The 22717-nt window shown below is 45.6% G+C and overlaps 2 protein-coding genes across 2 annotated transcripts; both read left to right on the top strand.

Annotated features, from left to right (window-relative positions):
* Positions 1-6864: 6864 nt before the first annotated feature.
* LOC136456726 (beta-glucosidase 5-like) lies at positions 6865-11124 on the top strand. The gene is made up of 13 exons (XM_066456670.1): positions 6865-7085; positions 7199-7262; positions 7433-7491; positions 7750-7825; positions 7917-7988; positions 8078-8165; positions 8253-8517; positions 8854-8969; positions 9048-9262; positions 9497-9525; positions 9722-9825; positions 10282-10368; positions 10596-11124. Exons 1-13 carry the CDS (start codon positions 6954-6956, stop codon positions 10819-10821), a joined length of 1533 nt encoding a protein of 510 aa, XP_066312767.1. The 5' UTR covers positions 6865-6953; the 3' UTR covers positions 10822-11124.
* Positions 11125-19773: 8649 nt separating this feature from the next.
* On the top strand, positions 19774-22498 carry LOC136459296 (uncharacterized). The gene is made up of 6 exons (XM_066459169.1): positions 19774-20008; positions 20163-20275; positions 20381-20422; positions 21566-21740; positions 21925-22125; positions 22217-22498. Exons 1-4 carry the CDS (start codon positions 19951-19953, stop codon positions 21722-21724), a joined length of 372 nt encoding a protein of 123 aa, XP_066315266.1. The 5' UTR covers positions 19774-19950; the 3' UTR covers positions 21725-21740; positions 21925-22125; positions 22217-22498.
* Positions 22499-22717: the final 219 nt, after the last annotated feature.

The raw sequence follows: 22717 nt of genomic DNA, 5'->3' as shown, positions 1-22717 counted from the left end.
GAAATTAGTGGCTGAAAGCCGACGGATCCGGGAGTTTTTTTTTTATAATAACTGCATGGAAAAAGATTTTAACGGCGTCGTGACGTCAAATTGAATTCCTACGAGAAACGACCGCAACGTCGACAAGCAAAGTACGCTCCGTGCGATTCCGTAAGCATAACGGTCCAGTGCGACCATTTGTCCGTTTCGTCTGGGACCATGATAAGCAAGCTGTACATGTCGGCTGTTTGTTTTGCACATCAGCACACATGCACATGAGTATCTTCACTACCAGATTAAGGATATTCAATTCCTTATATGTAGCTAAAGAGAATTGACAAAACAGACTTTTAGAGTGTAAAAGCATCTCCAAGATTTCCTAATAAAGCCTTCCATTCTAGGATTTTTGGTAAAAATAGAAGAAAAAAATCTCCAAGAGATTGGAGAAAATGTTGCTTGCTCCCCTCTATTTAATAAGGAATTAATAGGAGTTTTGAGTGATTGAGAAAAAATATAGGAAAAGGGATTGAGGAAGGGGATCTGTCGGAGTGGTTTTTTTCACTCTGTTCCTCTATATAACATTTTTTATGGAAAGATGATTGTTTTTCTCAATTTGGTGGAGTTGCTCTTGAGTGCTCCCTTGCATCTTGAAATATCATGAGTTTTCGATTGTTCTAAATCCCACCATTTTAAGTTTAATCATTTTTATTGAAAAAAGATTATTAACATCTTATAGATTAAGGAGATAAATTATGAAAACATAGGACTATTTGTAATGTTTTTAAGTATTTTATAATATATCTAATGATGAAGCTCATTTGGCAAAGTGTTGACTTTTCTAACTACCATCCTCTATCATGAATAATAGGTCATTTGGCTTTTCTAGGTACATCATTTTTGCTATGCACCTAAATAACGATATATCTAGATACATAATGAAAAATTATGTATCTAGAAAAGCTAAAATAACCTATAAATTAGAACGGGGAAGTATATAATAAAAGGATATATATCTAGACATAGATAATATTTAGATTCATAGTAAAAGCTATATATAATTAAAAAAGCCAAAACGATGTCTAATTTAGAATGGTGGGAATATTATGTTGTTTCTACAAATCCAGTCAAACTTAAAATTATTTAACTCGTAACAACTAAAAATCCTATACATTTTATAACTAAGAAAATAGTAATGGTTAGGGCTAGAAATTGTGCCCATGCCTTGAAGGGTGAATATGGCCATGTACAAATGAGTTATGACTATTTGTTAGTTGGCTGAAATTAGTTTGGATCTATTACTCCACGTGTTTGAATCATCTAGAATCAATTTTTAGCAACTAACATACATGAATCAAAACAAGCCTTGAGCCTTCTTCGAATGCATAATATGTATCCAACAAGCCTTGAGGCTACTTCGAGTGCATAGTTGTGGCAGAACCGTCTAATCTAATGCCTCACAGGAGTGCTTGCCTTCCATTAGACACTAAGCACTCGAGGGAGAACACTAAATTACTCGGTTCCGTCGGGCACACCCCAGGGGAGAACCCAAAAATCCATATTTTTGCCATCAGGATCACAAATGAGAGAATAAAGCTTACATTATTCGTAACCAGTTCTTACATCACTTTACATGTACATCATAGTATAACATTTATTATTATAATAGCGAAATGTAATCATATTATCAGAGTTATGAATCATTCAATTAAACAGCAGAATATAAACATGTGAATAGAGTTATAGTAGAAATAAATATCTAAACATGACATGAGGAAGTATTGAAATATAAACTACGACGACAGATTATGAAACTTTCATTTATAAAAGCATTTAGTGAGAGTTATAAATAAAGACTACGGTCGCAGCGTAAAGGAAATCCTCTCTGAGTCCACCAGGAGAAATCCACACACAAAGGTCAGTTCAAGCCTCCACCTGTTACCTGCAACAGGGGGAATAAAACCCTGAGTACTCAATGGTACTCAGCAAGACTTACCCGATAGTAGAAAAGAAAAGACTCCAAGGATATGCATAGCTATCCGGCTCGTGGGTTTATTGCATTTGCAGGAAGCATTACTAAGCGTGCGTCTTTATGTTCGATTTTTATTAATAGCCGCATTAGTTCATTTACTAATCATTCTATGTAAGCACCTGTGCTACTTTCAAGCAGGTGGTAAGCAATCATATTTTCTTTGTCCATCTTCCATGTTTTATCTTTTAGTTCTTACTATGATGCTAAACCGCAGACAAGCCGTACCGGATCGCCCGGCGATTCGCGAATCATTGCCCCCAGTTGGGTACCCCAAAAACACACGCCCCGCTTGTACCCCAGGCACAAGCAGGACCAACCCATCACTCTCCTGTCCTGGGTGTCCAGGTCCCCGTCCAAACTGGGACTCCAAGCCTCCGCCCCTGAGTCCTGGACTCAGCGCGGTGCAAGGACCTCCTCCACCAAAATAAAACTCTAACAGTCGGTCCGGAAAGAGCCGAATCCGCGACAAGAGAGCAACAAGTCTTCCAAGCGCCCATATACAAGTATGTGCTCGGGATAATAAGTTTGTGACCTACCTAGAGTCATATGCAACGATCGGTCCTTAACCGACCAGACAGGAAACAACGGTGTAACCAAGCTATGACCCGCCTCCACAGCGACACAACTTCTTACACCCACCAATACCCAAACCATATCCCTGCCCGGTCACCATTTTCCTTTCCACCATTTTATATATTCCAAGTGATAATCATATAGTAACATATTTCCTATATCTCGTGAGTGACAGGCAGTCACTTGACTTCTACCGGAGTCCTGTAGCATAGCAATCTACACGATCCTGTCATACTAGTAAGACTCATAGGATAAAGATATATATGTAAGTGGGTTTCATTCAACTCCTTAAAACTTAATGCACAAATATAATTTAAACTACAGAAAGTAGGGGCTATGCACCGGGGCTTGCCTGGGTAAGATATATTAAAAAGTTAGTGTCTGCATCTTCAGATCATCCACCAGCAGCTGGATAGAAAGCCCATTGCATCATCTCCTAGAGAGAATACCAGTACACCATCTTCGGATTCCCAATCATCCTTCGATCGATCCATTGAGCCATCATCGTACCTATATGATATGCATGCGATGCAATGCAAAGATGTAATTAATCAACTACAATCGTGACTCGTAAACTACGACGCACGCCTCTCGAGTTACGGGCTAATTCTAACGATGTCCGTACTTAGGCTACATATACATGTTGTCGGATAAGGCGTTATTTTCCAACAATTAGTTTAGTTATATAAACCCAAGTTGTTTCTTTATTCCTATCTATCGATTTAATCGTTATTCGAAACAGAGCATCATTAGCTACCTAGCAAACTAATTATTACTAAGCTACAAAATTTACAGTGGGTAGATTATAATATTAGTAGTTTACTGTCAAATTTTTAAGAGTCAACAGTATTAATAATTTCCCACGAAAATTCCTACAAGTTCTCCTTTAACCCTATTAAGCATTTTTAAAATAATTAGGGCAACCCTAAAAACATACGAAACCTAGGCTCACAAAATACCCTATCGGATAGACCGTGATTTTAAAAACTCAACAGAACTGGTTTGGCATTTTTATAATTTTGCTACACCTTATTTCCAATTTTTTGAAGAGCACTGATTTAACAAAATAACCGAAAAACCTATAACAGAAACAGGCCGAACGGCCTAGCTCGGCCCATAGGCGCACCCTGGCGCGAGCGGCCCAGCGGAGGTGGCACCAGGTCGACGGGACGCGCGCGGCCCAGCGCAGCGCAAACTGCGGCCCAGGCGCGTCGGCCAAATCGGCCGACCCAGCGCGGGGCGAGTACGGCCCAAGCAGCGCGGGCGCGAGCGTGGCCCAACAGCCGGCCCATGCGGCAGGAACCGACCGGCCCACGGGCGCAGGCAATCGGCCAGGCTAGCACGCGGCGAGCGCGGCCAGAGGCCCAGGCAACCAGCCCACGCGTGGCCTGCCCCCAAACCGTCCTAGCAATTAAGCAATAAGGACCCTGCGTCTTCACGAATTTAACCCGCAGTCCCGAGTCCTATTTAACTGAGTCCCGTATTTTGCAAATAAAACCCTGTATAAAAGCTCAGCTTGGATTTATACCCTTCTCGTCCTCTTCTTCCTCCAGAGCAGAGCATGCGGTGGGGAAGAAACCCGTCGGCCAAGGAGCGGCTTGCCGGCGGCGGTGCAGTCGCGGGACGGCGCGTGGAGCAACAGCAGCCCTGGCCGCACCCAAGGACGGCAACAGCTCGGCCGAACGGACCCGGTGGAGCATCCACCACGCGCGCACAAGGACGGTCGCGGATTGACGACGGCGGCTGCCTCGCCGGCGCCAGGTGGCCGTCGGTGGCAGGCGAGGGAGGACTCCACGGCTCCGGGCATGCGCGACGCACCTCCAGCAAGGCCCTGCTCAAGCCTTGCGACGGCAAAACAGCAGGGGCGGGTCGCGGGCAGCAGCGAGGCACGGGCGCACGGAAGGAGCAGCGGACGACTGCGTGCGCGCGCGCAGGGAAAGCCGGCACCTACGGGCGGTGGCGCGGTGGCTCCAGCGCGAGACCAAGGGAGTCCGCGCGTGTTCGGGCACGGCCACGCCGGAGTGCAGGGCGCGCGCGGCAGCGTGGAACAACGGCAGCGGCAGCAAGGGGAGCCAAGCGCAGACGACGGCGGAGCGCTGCGGCCCGGCGCGCTGAGGAGCAGCAGGCGCTGAAGCAGCCGACGGCGCCATGGAGCCGCAGACCCTGCGCGGACCCGAGAAACGCGGGCGCGCTCGCGCACGGTTAGCAGCAGGGCACAACGGCGGCTTTCCACGACCCGGCGATGGCCACGGTGACGGGAAAAGGAGTGGGTTCGGTGCGGCACGCAGAGGAGATGAGGCAAGGCAGAGCAGGAGCTGCGCGCGGGGAGGCGTTTGCGCCTGGGAGAGTGAGAAACCGGTCTGGCTGGTCTTGGCCTTAACGTGATGCGCCGCGACACCGGCATCGGCATGGCCTGGCCTAACTGGGCGTCCTCGCCACAGTGGTCGGTACAGGAACGCACATGGCCGATGACGGTGCAGACAAGGCGTGCAGGCACGCCAACGCGAGCAGAGGCCGACAGGCAGTGGCGCAGGCCACAGACGCACCGGGGGTTCAGCCAACCTTCTTTAAAGCGCTCTCAGGAAAAAGGACGCGAGGGAGAGAAACGTGCCGCCATCCCATCATCTCCAATCAACCCGTCCTCGCTCTAAACAAAAGAGAAATGCACATGCATGCATGTATTAGACTATTGTTGCGAGTTGCTAGCTAGGGGCTAGGGAGATGGAGCATGCGTGCAATTGCAAAGATGAGACCCGGCCGGCCGGCGGACTGAGCTTTGGTTCGCGGCGAAGTCTCACGCACCAGGCCACATGTCCATGCATCCACGGAACACAGCTGACAAAGACCGAGGGACAACGGAGGCAGGCAGCGCTACCGCGACAAGGCATTAATCCTGACATGACCACGGAGGCAGACGGGTGTTCGGCGATGCAGTATGTGTGTGCATATATATATATGTGTGTGTGTGTGTGTGTTCAGGGCCGTGCCCCGTACAGGGCCTCAGATTGTTTAGTGCCTCAAATTTACCGTCCATCAGTAAAATTGCTGTGGTACTACATCGGTAGACTGATAGACGTCTACATGATCTACGTTGTTCTGTCACTCCGTCGTATTAATCTCTCAGTCTCCGTTAGGCTTGGAAATCTCAAGTATGCGTGTAAATGATGCGGGCTGCCGGTCCGTAGTGCCCTAAACTGCGTGGTATTGTCTTATATAGTTTGCTAAAAATGATATTTTAACCCTAAGCGCAATATTTAAAATTTTAACATTCGAGAAACTCGTTTTGGTAATTTTTCTTAGGCCTAATCGCAGTGCTAAACGAGATCGTAACACCAGGGTGTTACAATAGTGTCATACTACGCATTTAATGAGTATCACCTTAAACTTTTCGCTAATGTTGCATGAGGTTTATAAGAAGAAGAAAGAAGAAAAGAGTAAGGCCCAAAAAGAAAGTCTCCGAAGAAGCACACTGGTTTTGGATCCATTGTCATAGACACAATCCATGCAACAATTAATTTATTTATTGAAAAATTCCAAATTAACCCTAGTTTGGCCTATGTCCTGAGTTCAGTTTACTCACCTCGGTTATTTTAGCCGGTCTACCCCTTGACAAGGTTAGCTGGTGGACCCTATGTTTTTTTTCTAAGTAAATTGATATGTCAGTAGAAAACATAGTGATAGTGATCGCTAACATGACCAAAATCACCTATCAATTAGCAGTAATGACAGAATAGTTCGTAATATCGTAGTGTAGATCATTGAAAATGCTATAGCAGCCTTTTTGCAATAATGATTCATTTGTAACATAGAAAATTTATAGAAATTATATACATAAATTTCACATGAAATAGTCTATTTTCATATAAGAACACATGAAACATAAAAAATAGACCTTAAGGACATATCGTGTACCTTTTTTAAATCCATTTTTCAAGAATCTAAATGGATACAAACGGGGCAGCATCCTAAGATTCTAGGATATAAATACATATATATGTAAATTATAAAATATTAAAATTTATTGTAAAAAATAAGTATTATTAAATTAATTATGAAATACGTGTTTATAGTAAATTTTGTTGGAGCTATAAACCTTAATTTATTTACTATAAATTTGGTTGAATTTAAGCTAGTTTAGCTTCTATAAATAAATTATATAGTTGTATTCATTTTGGATGGATGGAGGGAGAGAGTATATATTGCATTATCCGCTGGGATAGTGAGAAGCACTTCACTAGCGCACCGCATACCTACGAACCACACACGTCAATTCTCGAAATTTCTTAGAAGACTGAAGACAGGCGTTGGCCTGTTCGTCCTGCCATTTGGACCAGTCGAACTGACGAATTGGCAGAGAGCTTTCAGGATAGACATGGCTGCCGCCTTTGACGTCATCTCTCTCCTGCTGTTGGTCTGCGTCCAGGGCGCGGCTCCCGTTCTCGGCTTCACAAGGAGCGACTTCCCTGAAGATTTCGTCTTCGGATCCGCTACCTCGGCTTATCAGGTAACGGATGACCCCGTCCGGGACTCCCGTGCATGGATTCATGGGGCTTTCTTGCGTGCTAATCATAGGCGACTAATTTTTTTTAGTTACTTTGAAATGAATTGCTGCTGCAGTATGAGGGTGCCGTTGCTGAGGATGGTAGGAGCCCAAGCATCTGGGATACCTTCACTCACGCAGGTTCGCACGTCACTCGTCGGTTGGATTTCTGGCACTGATGAAAAAACTAAAACTGGATATTAGTGACAGTGATTCATGCTTAATAATGCATTGATTTAGACTTTAGTTACTGTGCAGCCTGAGTGCCTGACTGGAGGATTACTGCCACTTTTTTTCATCCTTGATAACAGGGAGCATGCCGGACAAAAGCAATGGTGATATAGCCGCCGACGGGTACAACAAGTACAAGGTGAAAAACTCTGGCTGCTATCAAGCTGCTGGTTTCTTTTACTATGCTATCAACTAACCTTTTGTCTGATCTTTAAATATTTTTATTGAAAACTCTGGCGTTAAATATAAAAATTACTGTCCTTAATCTAAACATATAATTTGTTGCATTGAAGTACTGTTACTACTGATCCAAATCTGCATGCTGATTGTTTCAGCATACGGAAAGGAGCATTCTTGATTTGTTTCTTGCTTTGACCTTAACCATCTAATGTTTCAGGACGATGTTAAGCTCATAATTGACAGTAACCTGGAGGCATATAGATTCTCTATCTCCTGGTCCAGGCTTATACCAAGTATAACCATTTTTTGTGCAGAAACTTTATCATGTACAAATCAACACATTTCTAGGATCTTCGATTAAACTTTCTTAAATTAAATACACAGATGGAAGAGGTGCTATTAATCCAAAAGGGTTAGAGTACTATAACAATCTCATAGACGAGCTAGCTAGACACGGTATGCCTATTGCAAATAAATTTTGAATGGTATTTATATCTGGTAATTGTATGAACATAAGGAATATCAATAACTATTGGGTTCTTCAGGTGTCCAAGTCCATCTTATGATTTACCAGCTGGATCTCCCTCAGATCCTGGAAGACGAGTATGGTGGATGGTTAAGCCCAAAGATTGTGTAAGATCCAGTAATTTTTGCTGTTAGTGAATGATATTTTTCCCAAAATGAACTCATCTTGATCATCCATGCTACCACAAAACGCAGGGAGGATTTCACGGTATATGCAGATGTGTGCTTCAGGGAATTTGGTGACAGGGTTTCACACTGGACCACTCTGGATGAAGCCAATGTGGCTGCACTTGGGTCCTATGATATTGGACAAATTGCACCGGGAAGATGTTCTGATCCGTTTGGATTTGGAACAAAAAAATGTACAGTGGGCAACTCAAGTGTGGAACCATATATAGCAGCTCATAACATGCTACTGGCACATGCATCAGCTACCAGACTGTACAGAGAAAAATACCAAGTGAGCAATCTTGTACCTGAAAACATCACAGGTGTCTTAACATTAGTCTTGTATTGTTTCTCTTTTCTCGAACACGCAGGAGAGCTGAGCATCATTGCATTAGAAGAAGAAATGCACATAGTGTACAAACACACCCACCCACATACTTGTAAAATCAGAATCTTATATCGTGACATCTGAAATTGATCCTTATAATAAATCTTACATTTGAACACGTTTTGCTCATGAGCCAAGGCATCAGTTTCTCTTCTAACTACACCAACAACATTCCCTTTGGTTTCTTAAAATGTTTATATCAGTCATATATTTACGCAAGCATAAATGACTGACTTGTAGGCTGTACAAAAAGGAGTTGTTGGCATAAATATATATACAATGTGGCCATACCCACTAACAAACTCCACTGCCGATTTAGAAGCATCTCAAAGATTTCTGGACTTCTATTGCGGCTGGTATCTTTTTAACTCTTGTTGCATCACAAATGTGGAACATTTACAGAGATAATCGAAAACAATATGTATCGATTGTAGGATACTAGAACCATTGCTGTTTGGAGATTATCCAAGTGTAATGAAGAAGAATGTTGGTTCTCGCCTTCCGTCATTCAGAGAAGTTCAATCTGAAGCCATTCGTGGCACTCTAGATTTCATTGGAATAAACCACTATTTATCTTTGTATGTGAATGACCACCCTTTAGAAAAAGGCATCCGTGACTTCGTACTGGACGCTGCTGCTGACTATAGAGGTAAAACAATTTGTCACTCGATACAGGATTATCCTTTTATCGCTTGCAATTCTTTAGATACATCCCTGGGACTTTTGATTCATTTATCTAGTGTCACATACACAATGGCCTACGAAAATTCAACATGGTGTCACATGGACCAAATAATTTGCTGATGCTTCTGAAACATATTCGCAAATGTTATGAAACCTACAAGCTAAATGCTGCATCTAACAAAAAGATTATTTGAAGCAGGTTCGAGAACGGATCCGCCAATAGGTCAGGTAAGGTTTTTCATCGACAATTTTTCAGAAATGCTGATGACTTGAGACTTTTCAGACATTATGCTGTGCAACTAGGAATTCCTGTCTAACATGGGAAGTTAGATAAAAACACACTGAACGGTCCTCTTATTTGAGTGAGTAATATTTGGAACTTTTTCAATGCTGTGACAGATACAGCCTTTTCATTTTACTGCAGCAAGCCCCAACATCTATTCCGGCTGATCCCAGAGGATTGCAACTTTTGGTAGAATACCTGAGTGAAGCCTATGGGAACCTTCCCATTTATATCCAAGAGACAGGAAAGTCTATTTCCCAGCTGCAGGCCTCAAAATTCTAGTTTAGATAGTCTAAGAAGTACCTCTAAATGACTATGCAGATATCTGTTTCTGAAAACAAAAAATGACTATTCAGACATCAATGCGTTCTATATACCTCTCTTTCTGGAACACATATACTTTGTCTGGTAAAAAGTACTTTATGTTTTCTTACTTTTCATGATCTTCAATGGCCACTTTGACCACCATCATCTATTTTAAAATATATTTATAATATAACAAAGTTATAAAACTATGAAAGTGCCTTTTAAGACAGATCTATGTTATTTATTATGATTTTTATGTTTTCAATCTAGTATGTCAAAAGTTATTGACAGTCAAGTTTTAAAAAATTTGATCACATCTTGTTCAAAACATCAATATTTATGATCAGAGATAGCATTCGATTTATACTTTCTTCCCTCTCCTTTCTCTCTTCAGGTCATGCAACCACAAACGGTAGCCTCCATGATACTGACAGGGTTGATTACATGAAGAACCACATAAGCAGCACATTGACTGCTCTAAGGTGAGAGATATCAGATCACAAAGAGGGTTTTATGGTTCCTAGAAACGTACCAAAATTATAACTTGATTAGCAGCTTTCCAAGGACAGGTAAAAAAGGCACAATAGCAGAACTCAGCAATGTGTATCAGTCAGTCGACAACTTTTCACTAATATTGTTCAGATACAATTTTTTTCAGGAAGAACTATTTTTCACAGAGATTTATTCCTCATCCTGTGTTGACGTGCAGGAATGGGGCCAATGTGAAAGGCTACTTCGTGTGGTCCTTCCTGGACGTCTTCGAGTACCTGACAGGGTTCAGGTCGCAATACGGCCTGTACCGTGTTGATTTCGAGGACAAGGCGCTACCAAGGCAAGCAAGGCTATCTGCTCGCTGGTACTCTAAATTCCTCAAGAACAAGGGGATCCGTGTAGAGGATGAGCTCGACGATGCGGGGTCACACGTTGAGCAATAAGTTTTCTACAGGGATACATACATTCATTTGTACATCCTCTAGCGAGACTACTGAGTACTGTGCATTGCAATGGAAGAACACTTAAAAAAACAAATTCCATCAAAACCTGTACAGGATTATTCCAGGTAAATCCCTGGACACTAGTACCAAAAACAAGGGACCGTTTGTACAACTCAAGCCCATAGCTTCTTACTAGCCGTGGCAATGGGAAATCAAACATAAATTGTACATCATTTTTGTTTTAATCTCTGAGAACTGATCTACCAAAGGTGGTATTCCCCAATGCAGTAGCCACATTTACAACATCTGCTTCTGACAATTGGTGCCATCAACTTGATCCTGGATCCTGATTCCTACGGCATAGACTTGTTGAAATATAAAGGAAATTGTCAGTCTTCTGTTTCAACTTAATCTTTTTCGATTGAAATGGTTGGTGCATACAATTCAATATGATACCAGAGTAAGAGGTCTCGAGTTAGTGCAATTAAATAAAAATAATTGTTGACCAATTGCTGATCCCACATATCAGTAATTGGAATTATTAGGTCTGCGACCTTTTGAAGTAGTGACCCATCCGGAGGTGTGATAATTCGTTGCATGCTATTCCCTTTTGCAGTAGTGATCCAACCACCCTTTTGAAGTGGGGACCCACCTGAGGTGCGACAACTCATCACATGCTATTCCACTGTTCACTCGAAATGTTAATTGAAACCCCATTGCCGTGTTATTATTCGGAATCTACGAATCACTCCACATGTTAACTGAAACCCATCACCTATCCTCGAGATAATTCCATCTTTTAAAATTTGAGCCCCTCTAGGGCGAGTTGGGAATGAGGCCAAGAACTATTCTTGTTGATCAATCTTAATACAAATTAGACAATCATTTAACAGGCCCTAAAGTATACCGTGCTGTCGACAGAGTTCACCGAGGGGTATCCCGTCATGGTAGATTTATCGGTGGGGGTACGCGTAATCAGGAACCGGATGGTGACACAAGGTGCAGAGATAACGATTTAGACAGGTTCAGGCCGTCTGATCGACGTAATACCCTACGTCCTGTGTCTTTAGTGTATTGTATTGAGATGTATATAGATAGATCTTATCCACTAGGAGACCCCTACCTCTCCTTATATACTCTGGAGGGGTAGGTTTACAAGTAAAGTAGCATATTTGGTACTATACAATAGCTTGCGGTGCATGCCGAGCAGCGCCGTGCACATATTGATCTTGTGGGCTGGGCCACCTTCGATGGTGCGGCCCATGTCTTGTCTTGTGGATACCGGGGGCCATACCCCCACAGCTAGTCCCCAAGCCTGACAGTAGGTGATGTAGTCACGTGGTGCCAGGGTCAGAAAGTAGAAGACCAGCCGAGCAGGCAACCAGTCCCCGGGCATAGCCTCGAGATGAGAACAAGCACATTCACTGCAAGGTGAAGTGTGCCCACTTAGTCCCCGAGCCTGCTGGAAGATGAAGAATGAATCTTGTAGCAGGGTCAAAGAAAAAGAAGTCTGAAAGCTTGCTGACGTCGTCCGACATGTGTGTATCAAGACCCCAGACGTGCTGCCCAAGATCAGCACCCTGATCCGAACAGCATAGAGCAGCTTGGTAGCACACCGATGAGATGTAGCAAGATCCGAGCAGCAAGGGAGCACCGAGGAGTCCCCGGCGTCGCTGGCGATGACCGAGCGCCGAGGAGCGAGGAGTCCCCGGCGTCGCTGGCGACGACCGAGCACTGAGGAGCGAGGAGTCCCGACGTCACTGGCGATGTTCGAGCACCGAGGAGCGAGGAGTCCTCGGCGTCGCTGGTGATGTCCGAGCATCGAGGAGCGAGGAGTCCCCGACATCGCTGGCGATGACCGAGCACCGAGGAGCGAGGAGTCCCCGGTGTCGCTGGCGATGACCGAGCATCAAGGAGCGAGGAGTCCCCGGCGTCGCTGACGATGATCGAGCACCGAGGAGCGAGCAGTCCTCAGCGTCGCTGGCAATGACCGAGCACCGAGGAGCGAGGAGTCCCCGGCGTCGCTAGCGATGTCCGAGCACCGAGGAGTGAGGAGTCCCCAGCGTCGCTGGCGATGACCGAGCACCGAGGAGCGAGTAGTCCCCGGCGTCGCTGGCGATGACCGAGCACCAAGGAGCGAGGAGTCCCCGGTGTCGCTAGCGATGATCGAGCACCGAGGAGGGAGGAGTCCTCGGCGTCGCTAGCGACAACCGAGCACCGAGGAGCGAGGAGTCTCTGGCGTCACTGGTGATGACCGAGCACCGAGGAGCGAGGAGTCCCCTGCGTCGTTGGCGATGACCGAGCACCGAGGAGCGAGGAGTCCCCGGCGTCGCTGGCGATGACCGAGCACCGAGGAGCGAGGAATCCCCGGCGTGGCTGGCAATGACCGAGCACCAAGGAGCGAGGAGTCCCCGGCGTCACTGGCGATGACCGAGCACCGAGGTGCGAGGAGTCCTCGGCGTCGCTGGTGATGACCAAGCATCGAGGAGCGAGGAGTCCTCAGCGTCGCTGGCGATGTTCGAGCATCGAGGAGTGATGAGTCCCCGGCGTCGTGGGCAATGTTCGAGCACCGAGGAGCGAAGAGTCCTCGGCGATGACCAAGCACCGAGGAGTGAGGAGTCCCCAGCGTCGCCAGTGATGACCGAGCACCGAGGAGTCCCCAGCGTAGGCAGCGATGTCCGAGCACCGAGGAGTTCCTGGTGAAGCTGGCAATGTCCAAGCACCGAGGAGTCCTCGGCGTATGCGGCGAGGTCCGATCACTGACGTAGCTGACGACGCCCATGCGGTGAAGTGTGCCCACTTAATCCTCGAGCATGAAGTATTCGTGCGCCGAGGAGTAACCGGCGTAGCTAGTGATGAAGCATGAGCGACGAACAGTCTGGTCGACAGGTCGGCGGCGAAGTGAGCATTGAGTAGAAACGACCGGCGAACAGTCTGATCAACTGGTCGGCGACGGAGTCCATAAACCAAGCGGTCCGACCAATTGATTGGTGGAGAAGTCCGAGCACCAGGTGGTCCGATCACCTGGACGATGATCCTGCAATGCAAACATGTAGAATGGGTAGTACATGATGTAAAAATAAATAAACTCTGGAGAAAAATCAGCAATGGTGATAAAATAGCGTAAGTAGCTCGGTGATTAGTTGGTGTGAAGATGTATTTATATTTAATATAAACCGCCTGACCAGTTAGTGTGTAGCTGAGTCTCCAGCCCTAGCTAGCCCATAGTCCATAACGTCAAGCGCGGAGCCCGTGCACGTGTAGGAGGAACAGGCGTCGCTAAGGAGTCACTGCCGACCACCCATAATGCAGAGGGCAGACGCTCGTGCACGAGTAGGGAGAAGCCAGAGACAGGGCCGTCTCTAGAGGCGTCCGAGCATCAACATGACTGTTCGAGGGTTCGAAAAATCATTTGAAGAGCAAATATGGAGAAAACAACTCAAAGAAATATTATGACGATTAACGAAGATTGGAGAATATTTAAAAGAATATTAAAGCGTGACTTAGCTTTAGATAGAAAGTCTGGTCGGCGACATATGGTGTTATCTGGTTGGCGTTGTCACCTGGCGGGCGGTGAGTTGCTGGTAAAGACGACCTCGGAGGTGGTTCCGAGATCAGATCTGCTGTCGCGGGGGCTGATGTAGCCAGTGATGAATCATCGTAGTGGACCAGCTTGGATCTCCACAAGATTGATGACGAGAACGCGCTGTTGATTTGAGGTCCATCTGGCTCACCATGGATCAAGCACACATCCCTACCTGGCGCGTCAACTGTCGACAGAATATCATTAACAGTCCACCGAGGGGTATCCCACGATGGTAGATTTGTTGGTGGGGGTGCGCGTAATCAGGAACCGGATGGTGACACAAGGCGCAGAGACAGCGATTTAGACAAGTTCGGGCCGTCTGATCGATGTAATACCCTACATCTTATGTCTTTGGTATATTATATTGAGATGTATGTAGATAGATCTTATCCACTAGGGGACCCCTACCTCTCCTTATATACTCTGGAGGGGTATGGTTACCAGTAAAGTAGCCTATTTGGTACTATACAATAGCTTACGGTGCACGTCGAGCAGCGCCGTGCACACATTGATCTTGTGGGCTGGACCACCTCTGATGGTGCAGCCCATGTCTTGTCTTGTGGATACCGGGGGCCATGCCCCCACACGCGCCATATATGAGAAATACCTCCTTTTGCTGTTGCCTTCAAGATGGTTTTGCCTGGAAAATACTTAGCATCAAGCACATATGCATGCACATAGAGTATCTGAGAACAGAAAGAACCACCACATTTGCCTAACTAGCATGGCAATGTCGAAAACTTGCATACCAGCGACGCTGGGTGAGCCGGCGCCGGACATCAGCATGGGCGCGCCTACCGGCTACGCTGACGACGCCACTGCTTCAACTACCGCACGCTGTTTCCTCGAGCCAGATCCGCTGGTGGAGGCGTTGTGCGAGGGCATAGGGCCTCCTGATTGGGTCGCCTCGGTTGATCTGATGCTAGATGAGCTTGCCGCCTCGCTCGTCGTGAGCCGACAAGTGGTCACACCAGCGCCTGGCTGTTTGCAGGCTACGGCAACCGTCTCTCAGGAGGTTCAAGCTTCGTTGGTGGTCAGCCTTGGCATTCAGTAATACCAAACCGATCGGTTTGGTACTTCGGTTCCCACAAAAATTCGGTTCCTTGGAAAATAGGTACTGATCGGTTCCTTCCAAAAATCGGTACCGAGGAAATTCGGTTTCGGTACTTTCGGTTCGGTTTCGGTATTTACCGAACAGTACCGAATTGATCATAGAGACATATAATAGCAGGTCTAAAAGCTAATTTTGATATGATTTCATAGAGAATAATAGTGCAAAATAAATATACATATAAAAGTCCACAAAGAGTATAAGAGTGAGTACCACAAATACATAAGATAATAGTCTATAATAGTACACTCAATAATATAATAACACTCAAACTCAACACATTTCAGGTAATGTCGGATTCATAAACCCGGGGTCCCTCGTGGATCGGCTTCCCAACAAAGGCTTGGCCCAAGCAGACAACGCACAACTCATAGGTCGGCCCAAGTATGTAAACAACAGGCCAGAGGGGCGATCCAATCACCGACCGGAAGATCGGGCCAAGGAGGAACGATGCCCATTTCTCCGACTCCGGCCACCTCTCCGACCGAAGCGCTCGCTTCGGTCTCTAGCCCACCTCCGGACGGCCTCTCTGACCGAAAGGCCTAGCCAAAGCACTACTTCCGACTCCAACCCGCGTCTCCGACCAGGGATGCGCCAAACCCCTGCTCACTGCTCTTCTCTGACCGGCGCGATCAAAGCCGACTGGGACCAACCGACCGGAGACGCCCGCTCGGTAAGGACCAGGAAACAGACAGAGAAAGTAAGGCAGGGCTCACAAGTCAAACCACAATACTAGGGACCAAACTCTGTACACCTATAGAAATAGTACTCTGCAACCTCCCTGGCACAACAGAGCCTAAGCAGTGTTGTAGGCGCCGACATTTTCCCCTACAGTATTGTGGGCGCCATTAACTCCCATACGGTAAGGCCCTCCACATGCCTCTGGGCATCGACAGTGTTGTGGGCGCCGGCATTTATCGTACCATGCGAACATGGTAAAACCCTTTGCAAACCTTCAGGTATCAACAGTGTGACAGGCGCCGATGTCTGCCATACCCGAAGAAGACAACATAACCTCCCACGTGCATCTAACATCCAACGGTGTTGTGGGCGCCTACCATCATCTTGTACCCACTGGCATGGGAAGCAAGACTTAGCAGCAAACATACTCCTTCCCTCTCGCTTGTAAAGCCATCCCCTTTATCTATAAAAGGGGATGCGCTCTCTTTCAACATTCAGATTCATTCAGATCGATCAAGTTCACTAGTTCACAACCGCAGAACCACCAGGTTCGAACCACAAGCACATGCTTGAACACTTAGCTCATAGCGGGGCTCCCATCATTCTCGGCCCTTCCGACCGGACCACTTGCACCCTCCATCTTTCTTCTTCTCGTTTGTAACCCTACTGTAAACTTTGAGCACCTGGGCTCAGGAGTAAAGTCACCGATCGACTCAAACTAGACGTAGGACACGTTGCCTAAACCAGTATAAACCCTGTGTCATTGAGTGCTAGGCCATCTCCAATCACAATATACGACAAAACTACAAATATTTACTTGTTGGTCACTTTCTGCACCGATAGGTAATTCTGTAAATTCAGTTCCCCGAGGTAAAGAACTGAATTTACCTCGGTAATTTCGGTTCCTGGGAATTAGGAACCGAATAGGGTACCGAAAAAATCAGTTTTGGTATTTTTGGTTCGGTTCTCGGTATTTTTTGCCCAGGGCTAGTTGGTGGACACTCGTCCTGCGGCGACAACTCCTCAGTGCACGACGGACTCGCCTCCATTGTCCCCCTGTATAGGGCATGCCTCCACAGATGGGACAACCCTGTTGTCGCGGGTGTTGAGGCGTCAGGGGAGGATGGTGAGGTCTGGCCACCTGGGTTCGAGCCGGCCAAGCATATGGTAGGTACTTCTACGCCGACGCAAGACGACCATCCGGACGACCAAGCTACACCCGACCCTTTTACGCCGATGAAGGACGACCAAGCGGACATCGACGCAACGCCCACGCCGCGCGAGGCCGCTCGGCGCCTCGCACGGTTTACCGAGGAGGTGCAGCTCAAGCGGCCACCCTTAATCGACACTCCACCAAGGCAGAATGCGGCAACCAAAAGGCCCCTGCCTGCCAGGAGCAGACGGATTGCCGCTCAACCGCTGGCGCACATACCGCCCTCCCAGCGGGGCGAGGTACTCCTCAGGCAAAGGATGGGAACCCTATCACAGGTGACACCAACTTCATTCGTGTCCAAGCGAGCATACGACGTCATCTTCACAGGGAACTTGACATCGGGCCAAGTTGCAGCTCTGGACGAGTTGTTTTCAGCGACCAACAATAGGGCTAGTAGAAGAGCCGCTCTTACACCGGCGTGCTCTTCTCGGATAACGGAGTAGGAGTGCGCAAAAAACCACGGCTCGGTTGTGTACCATTTATGTAATATCGATATTTGAATTTGTATACTAGGATGGTCAAATAGACCTCCTAGGGCATTCGTCAGAGTGCGTCGTTTGTATGGTTAAACTCTTCTTCTTACGATGTGCGTATTCGAGAAAACATGTCGAAAACATGTAGATATCGAAATCCCAAGCGCCCTCCACTCAACACTTGTGCACGTATAGTATCTGAGAACAGAAGGAATCGCCACGCTTGCCTTATCAACATCACAACATGGAAACGTTAAAAACATGCGGATCTCAAAATCCCAAATCCCCTCCGCTCATTGATCTTGTTATTAGTTCCTCCCAACAGACCCAATAAATTTTGCTTGTCTTATCTTGCTGGCTCCACCAATAGCATCATATTATGGTTAAGAAGATGTCTTGACCAGACTTTTGGTCAAGTCAAAGCACGACATATCAAATGTGGGTATGACTTGTGCAACTACCTTGATTAAAATTTCCTTCCTGACTTTGGACAATAGCTTTTCTTGCCAACCTTGGATACAAGCCCATACCTTCTACTTGATGTACTCGAACATGTGCTTCTTTGATTTCCCAATATACACTAGCAAGTCCAAAGCATTCCTCATTGCTTTCTAAATGAGTTATTCCCAACTCAGTTAGCACTAGTTGTTTGGGCATTTTTTCTGCACACGATCAGCAACTTTGGCCAGGACGAAAATTTTCGATCAGAAAAACGAAATCCAAACACAAACCCTTGATTGGAAATTGCCTCGTAATTTCCAAACTTGATCCGAAGTCCTGGCCAAACCCGGAATTTAAAATAGTTATAATCAAACCAACTAAAAAACAAGCTGCTCCAAGACCACCATATGCAAGGTTGTGACAAGTGTTTCTCGCAAGTTAACACTTAGGATTGGTTAATTTGAATAGTGAGAATTGTCAACATACTCAACGTTTGCATCACTCTTGATAAAAAGGCATATCTATACTTAAGATTAAAGATAAAATATATTTCAAGCTCTTGAGCTTGCATTATTCTTCATATGCATATTCTTTATAATATGTCTTCGCAAAGGTTTCCATCAACTTTCTTTCAACCCTTTGTGCAAATCCACCTTGAGCATGTGACTTGAACCATTTCAACATGTTTGAGTCACTTTTTACTTACGATATAACAACAATTTGATTCTTCAGCGCCAAAGTCGTCATTTGCCATTCATCTGCGCTTAGTATCTCGAACCCAACTTAATATACTCCTTTCTCTCATCTTCACACTTTGAGTCAAACTTTGATTTGTGCTAACAATAATTTCCCATTTGAAATCCGCCAATCCTTTTACCACAAAGCATATCTAATCACCTCATTTCGACTTGGCATACCTTCTCATGTTACATATGTTCATGTATAGGCACAAGACTAAACAATGAGACAACAGATATGCATGGTCCTCAAATTTAACGTGTTTCAAACTCACTTTATATCTACAACTTAATACTTCATATCCTTAAAGACATAATCCAATGAGAAAATCGAGGAATCGTCTTATTACTGTCAAAGTACAAAAATGAACATCCTATTGTCTTTGTTGTGACTACTTCTCTCGAGACCTGATACCCTAACGAAGTCATCTCTGTGTTTATTTTAGCGGATAATATAAATCTTTAAATGTTATAACATATTTGGGTATGTGTCCATGCGTTGCACTGGGATCACAAAGTTTTGCCCATGCCTACCTACGGCGATGCACGTGGTTTGTGGTGTAGTTTGAGCTAATTTGATCATTTTCAGAAAATAATAAAAATGTAGAAGGGAAGGCATTTGATTTGTTTGATCAGACCACATAAGCCAACCCTCCGGCCCAACAGCAAAGTCCCTTAGCCTGATCCGCCTAGAGCCTGGACGACTCACGTCCCAAGCAGGCGAGGAGGTCCCCGCGGCTTCTCCTAGCTCCGTCCCGACTCTCGACCATCTGCGTCTCCGCAACCGCCAACCGGTGACCCCGACCTTAGCCACGGAGGCAGAGAGGACCGAGGAGGGAGGAGCACAGGCACGGGCTTTGCTGCTCCTCCGCATCCCTTCATCGGCGATGCCTCGAGGATCCAGGACTCCCGCCGAACCTGGGTGGGGGCTCACAGCCGATTTTGGTGAGCCATCCTCCTCCTCTGAGCAAACCACCGCGACGGATCACCCGGAGGCTATGGACTTTAGCGTCGGATCCAGGGCCGGCCTCGCGCTTCGTTTATTTACGCTTTTCTTGGCAATCCCAGCTTGTTTTTGCTTGACTTCTTTGTTTCGCAGATGCTGACTTATTGGAGGCTCATGGGATGACCTCTCTCCTGTTTGAGACTACTACTGGCTTCGTAGTCTTCAATTTTTATGCAATCGGCCTCTACGTACCAAACGCCATAGAGGTATTTCGATCTTCGTTCCTTGGTTAATGCGAGGTACTTCGATTTTCGTTACTCGTTTAGTGATGATGTACCTGCTTCCTCTTGTTGTTTTATCCTTGTCGCCAGAGTATCTGGGTAAACTTTGCTGAGCATTTTCTTGCAGAAGATGTGAGTGCCCCTTCTTGCCTTCCCTTCTCATTATTCTCACTCTTTTTTCCCCTTATCATTCTTATATTACCTCAGTTGCTTGTCGCCAAACTAAGTTCTTTTTTCATTGAGGGAGGAATATCAACACAATCTTGCGAGCTGTTCATCAGTTGTTTACTATTATTAACTTGATCAAAACTTATGTTGGTAAAGCATGTAGCATGATGTCATTATGCACAAAATTAAGCTAGTTTTGCTAAATGGTTGGAGTGAGTGCTAGGAGATTTCTAAGGAATTGATGCACGGTCTAGAATCTGGGGGTATATGTATGCGTCAATTTCTATCTAGTATCTGGCTAACTGGTACCTAGGGGTGATTATAGTGAACCTTGACGTTGTGCTACTACTGAAGAAAACCACCGCGTTCAGTTTTTAAAATACGCAGAACACATGATACTATCGCTTAATTATATTGCAAATGTTCGATAAATGAGGCCTTAAACAAGGTATATATCATTACAATTCAGACATAAATATCGAGTTGAGAACAGGTTCAGTGCAAGATATATGATTAATTGCTTCTCTTTGCTCCTGAACATATTTGTTTTTTTTTATCACTGTTTGGCTGAATGAATTTCAAACCTTTGATGACAAGTCAAGTGCCATTAATGTTGATACTGGTGTTGATGAAAAGCTTACTATGATGATCATGAAGTGGCACCGCCCTAAGAAGAAATTGCTTGTTGGGAAGCCAGAATATAAATCTGTTAGAGTACGTCATGAGCCTATTGGGCCTTGCTTGGGAGTCCAGTAAACCTAGGCGGCTGGGGCTGCGAGGGAGGCCGGAAGCCGGCCGGGGTCTTGCCCACGGCCAAGCAAGAGGGAAGGGATTTCCTTCTTAATTCTTGCTTGATTAGATTGATACATCTCCTCTCCTTATATAGAGGTTTATTGGACTCCAAAGCAAGGCTTACTTGACCCTTAAGCAAGCGACCCTTATCTCTAATTAACCCTAACACTAGCGGGTTATACCGCCAGCCCAGGCCCAATAGGCTCATGACGTACTCTAACAAAATCAATCATTGAAAAAGGCTTGGTAAGTATGCTCCTTGTTTGCTTAAATGCGTGAACAAGTTTGAGCGCCATCTTTCTGTGACTTTTTCAGGGAATAAACTGCCTGCATAATGAACTTGTAATGGAGGTAATGGGGCATGAAGCATCTCATGCACAAACTGGTGCCCGGAGAAAAATCACAGCTGTCTATGGAGGACCACCTCCCTATGAGTCAAGGACTACAAATATTACTGCGTCGTTATGGCTTTGATGTCGAACCAGAGATGGTGCGTTCACCAATTGCCATACTTCTTTATAGCTCCCTGTCATTTAGTGTTTAATTTTACAATAGCTTGTGTACTCACTAAGATCCTTCGTTTCCATGGACCAAAGCTTTTCATGCAATTTTTTCTAGAAAAAATTGCCATTGTATTTATCTTTCTGTGATGATGCAATGCTCGTTGTATCCAGGTCAATGAGCAGATTGTTGCGACAGCGCGCGTCTTGTTTAAATGTGATGATGTTGAGAAGAAAGAGTATCAAAACTTGTGTCTCATTCGTCACTACCTTAAGAAGGTGTCTGGCATTGACTATGAGAGTTGGGACCCTCTCAAACTTGCAACAGCATTTAAGATCATCATATCAAGAAGTGTAGTGGGTGATTCTGATAAGGTACTTTTTCTGTGAATGTATTCTCATTTGTTCGGCAGTGCATTTCATGTATCACTCGCACCCGTGTGATGGGCTATCTTGTCTCTTTCAGATGTTTCCAGAAGACGTGATATCAAAGTTGCTGAGTGATGCAGATAAATATGATGCTAAGATAAATAAGGTAGCTTGCTTGAGAGCCTACAGTCAACTGGCGTCTGCCCATAGAGTTAGGGCTTCTAAAAGAAATGAATTGGATCGCTTGGTGAAGAAAGCTAAGAAAGTGTATCAAAGCTGAACTAGTGGAAGTTATATATTTGTAGGGAATGCTCATCAAATTCTGACCGCATTCAGTTATGTTCAATTATACATGTCTGCTTAGTAAATCGATGCATACACACTCGTTCGATTCCTATATTCGGCCGCTGCAATGGCTATGGCTTACTCTGCTTTTGCTTCCATGATTCCATCCAAACAACGATGGGTCCAGTGCCACCACAGCTTGAAAATTCAGATCAGGTCAAAAAGACGCCGTTAATCTCTGAAAATTCAGATCAGGTCAAATGACTGATCGAGCAGAAGCACCTGCGCGTCCCACGAGTATCCAAACTCACAC

Source organism: Miscanthus floridulus, chromosome 6 (genome assembly GCF_019320115.1).
Source record: "Miscanthus floridulus cultivar M001 chromosome 6, ASM1932011v1, whole genome shotgun sequence".
NCBI lineage: Eukaryota > Viridiplantae > Streptophyta > Magnoliopsida > Poales > Poaceae > Miscanthus > Miscanthus floridulus.
This window is presented reverse-complemented; position numbering and strand designations above follow the sequence as displayed.

What these genes read in the sequence shown, in the direction of transcription:
- LOC136456726 (XM_066456670.1), top strand. Translation starts at nt 6,954, where the DNA reads ATGGCTGCCGCCTTTGACGTCATCTCTCTCCTGCTGTTGGTCTGCGTC. An exon ending in GGATACCTTCACTCACGCAG is followed by an intron (nt 7,263 to 7,432) that starts GTTCGCACGTCA and finishes CCTTGATAACAG; the next exon opens with GGAGCATGCCGGACAAAAGC. An exon ending in AGACGAGCTAGCTAGACACG is followed by an intron (nt 7,989 to 8,077) that starts GTATGCCTATTG and finishes TGGGTTCTTCAG; the next exon opens with GTGTCCAAGTCCATCTTATG.
- LOC136459296 (XM_066459169.1), top strand. Translation starts at nt 19,951, where the DNA reads ATGCCTCGAGGATCCAGGACTCCCGCCGAACCTGGGTGGGGGCTCACA. An exon ending in GGGGCTCACAGCCGATTTTG is followed by an intron (nt 20,009 to 20,162) that starts GTGAGCCATCCT and finishes TTTGTTTCGCAG; the next exon opens with ATGCTGACTTATTGGAGGCT. An exon ending in ACGTACCAAACGCCATAGAG is followed by an intron (nt 20,276 to 20,380) that starts GTATTTCGATCT and finishes CCTTGTCGCCAG; the next exon opens with AGTATCTGGGTAAACTTTGC.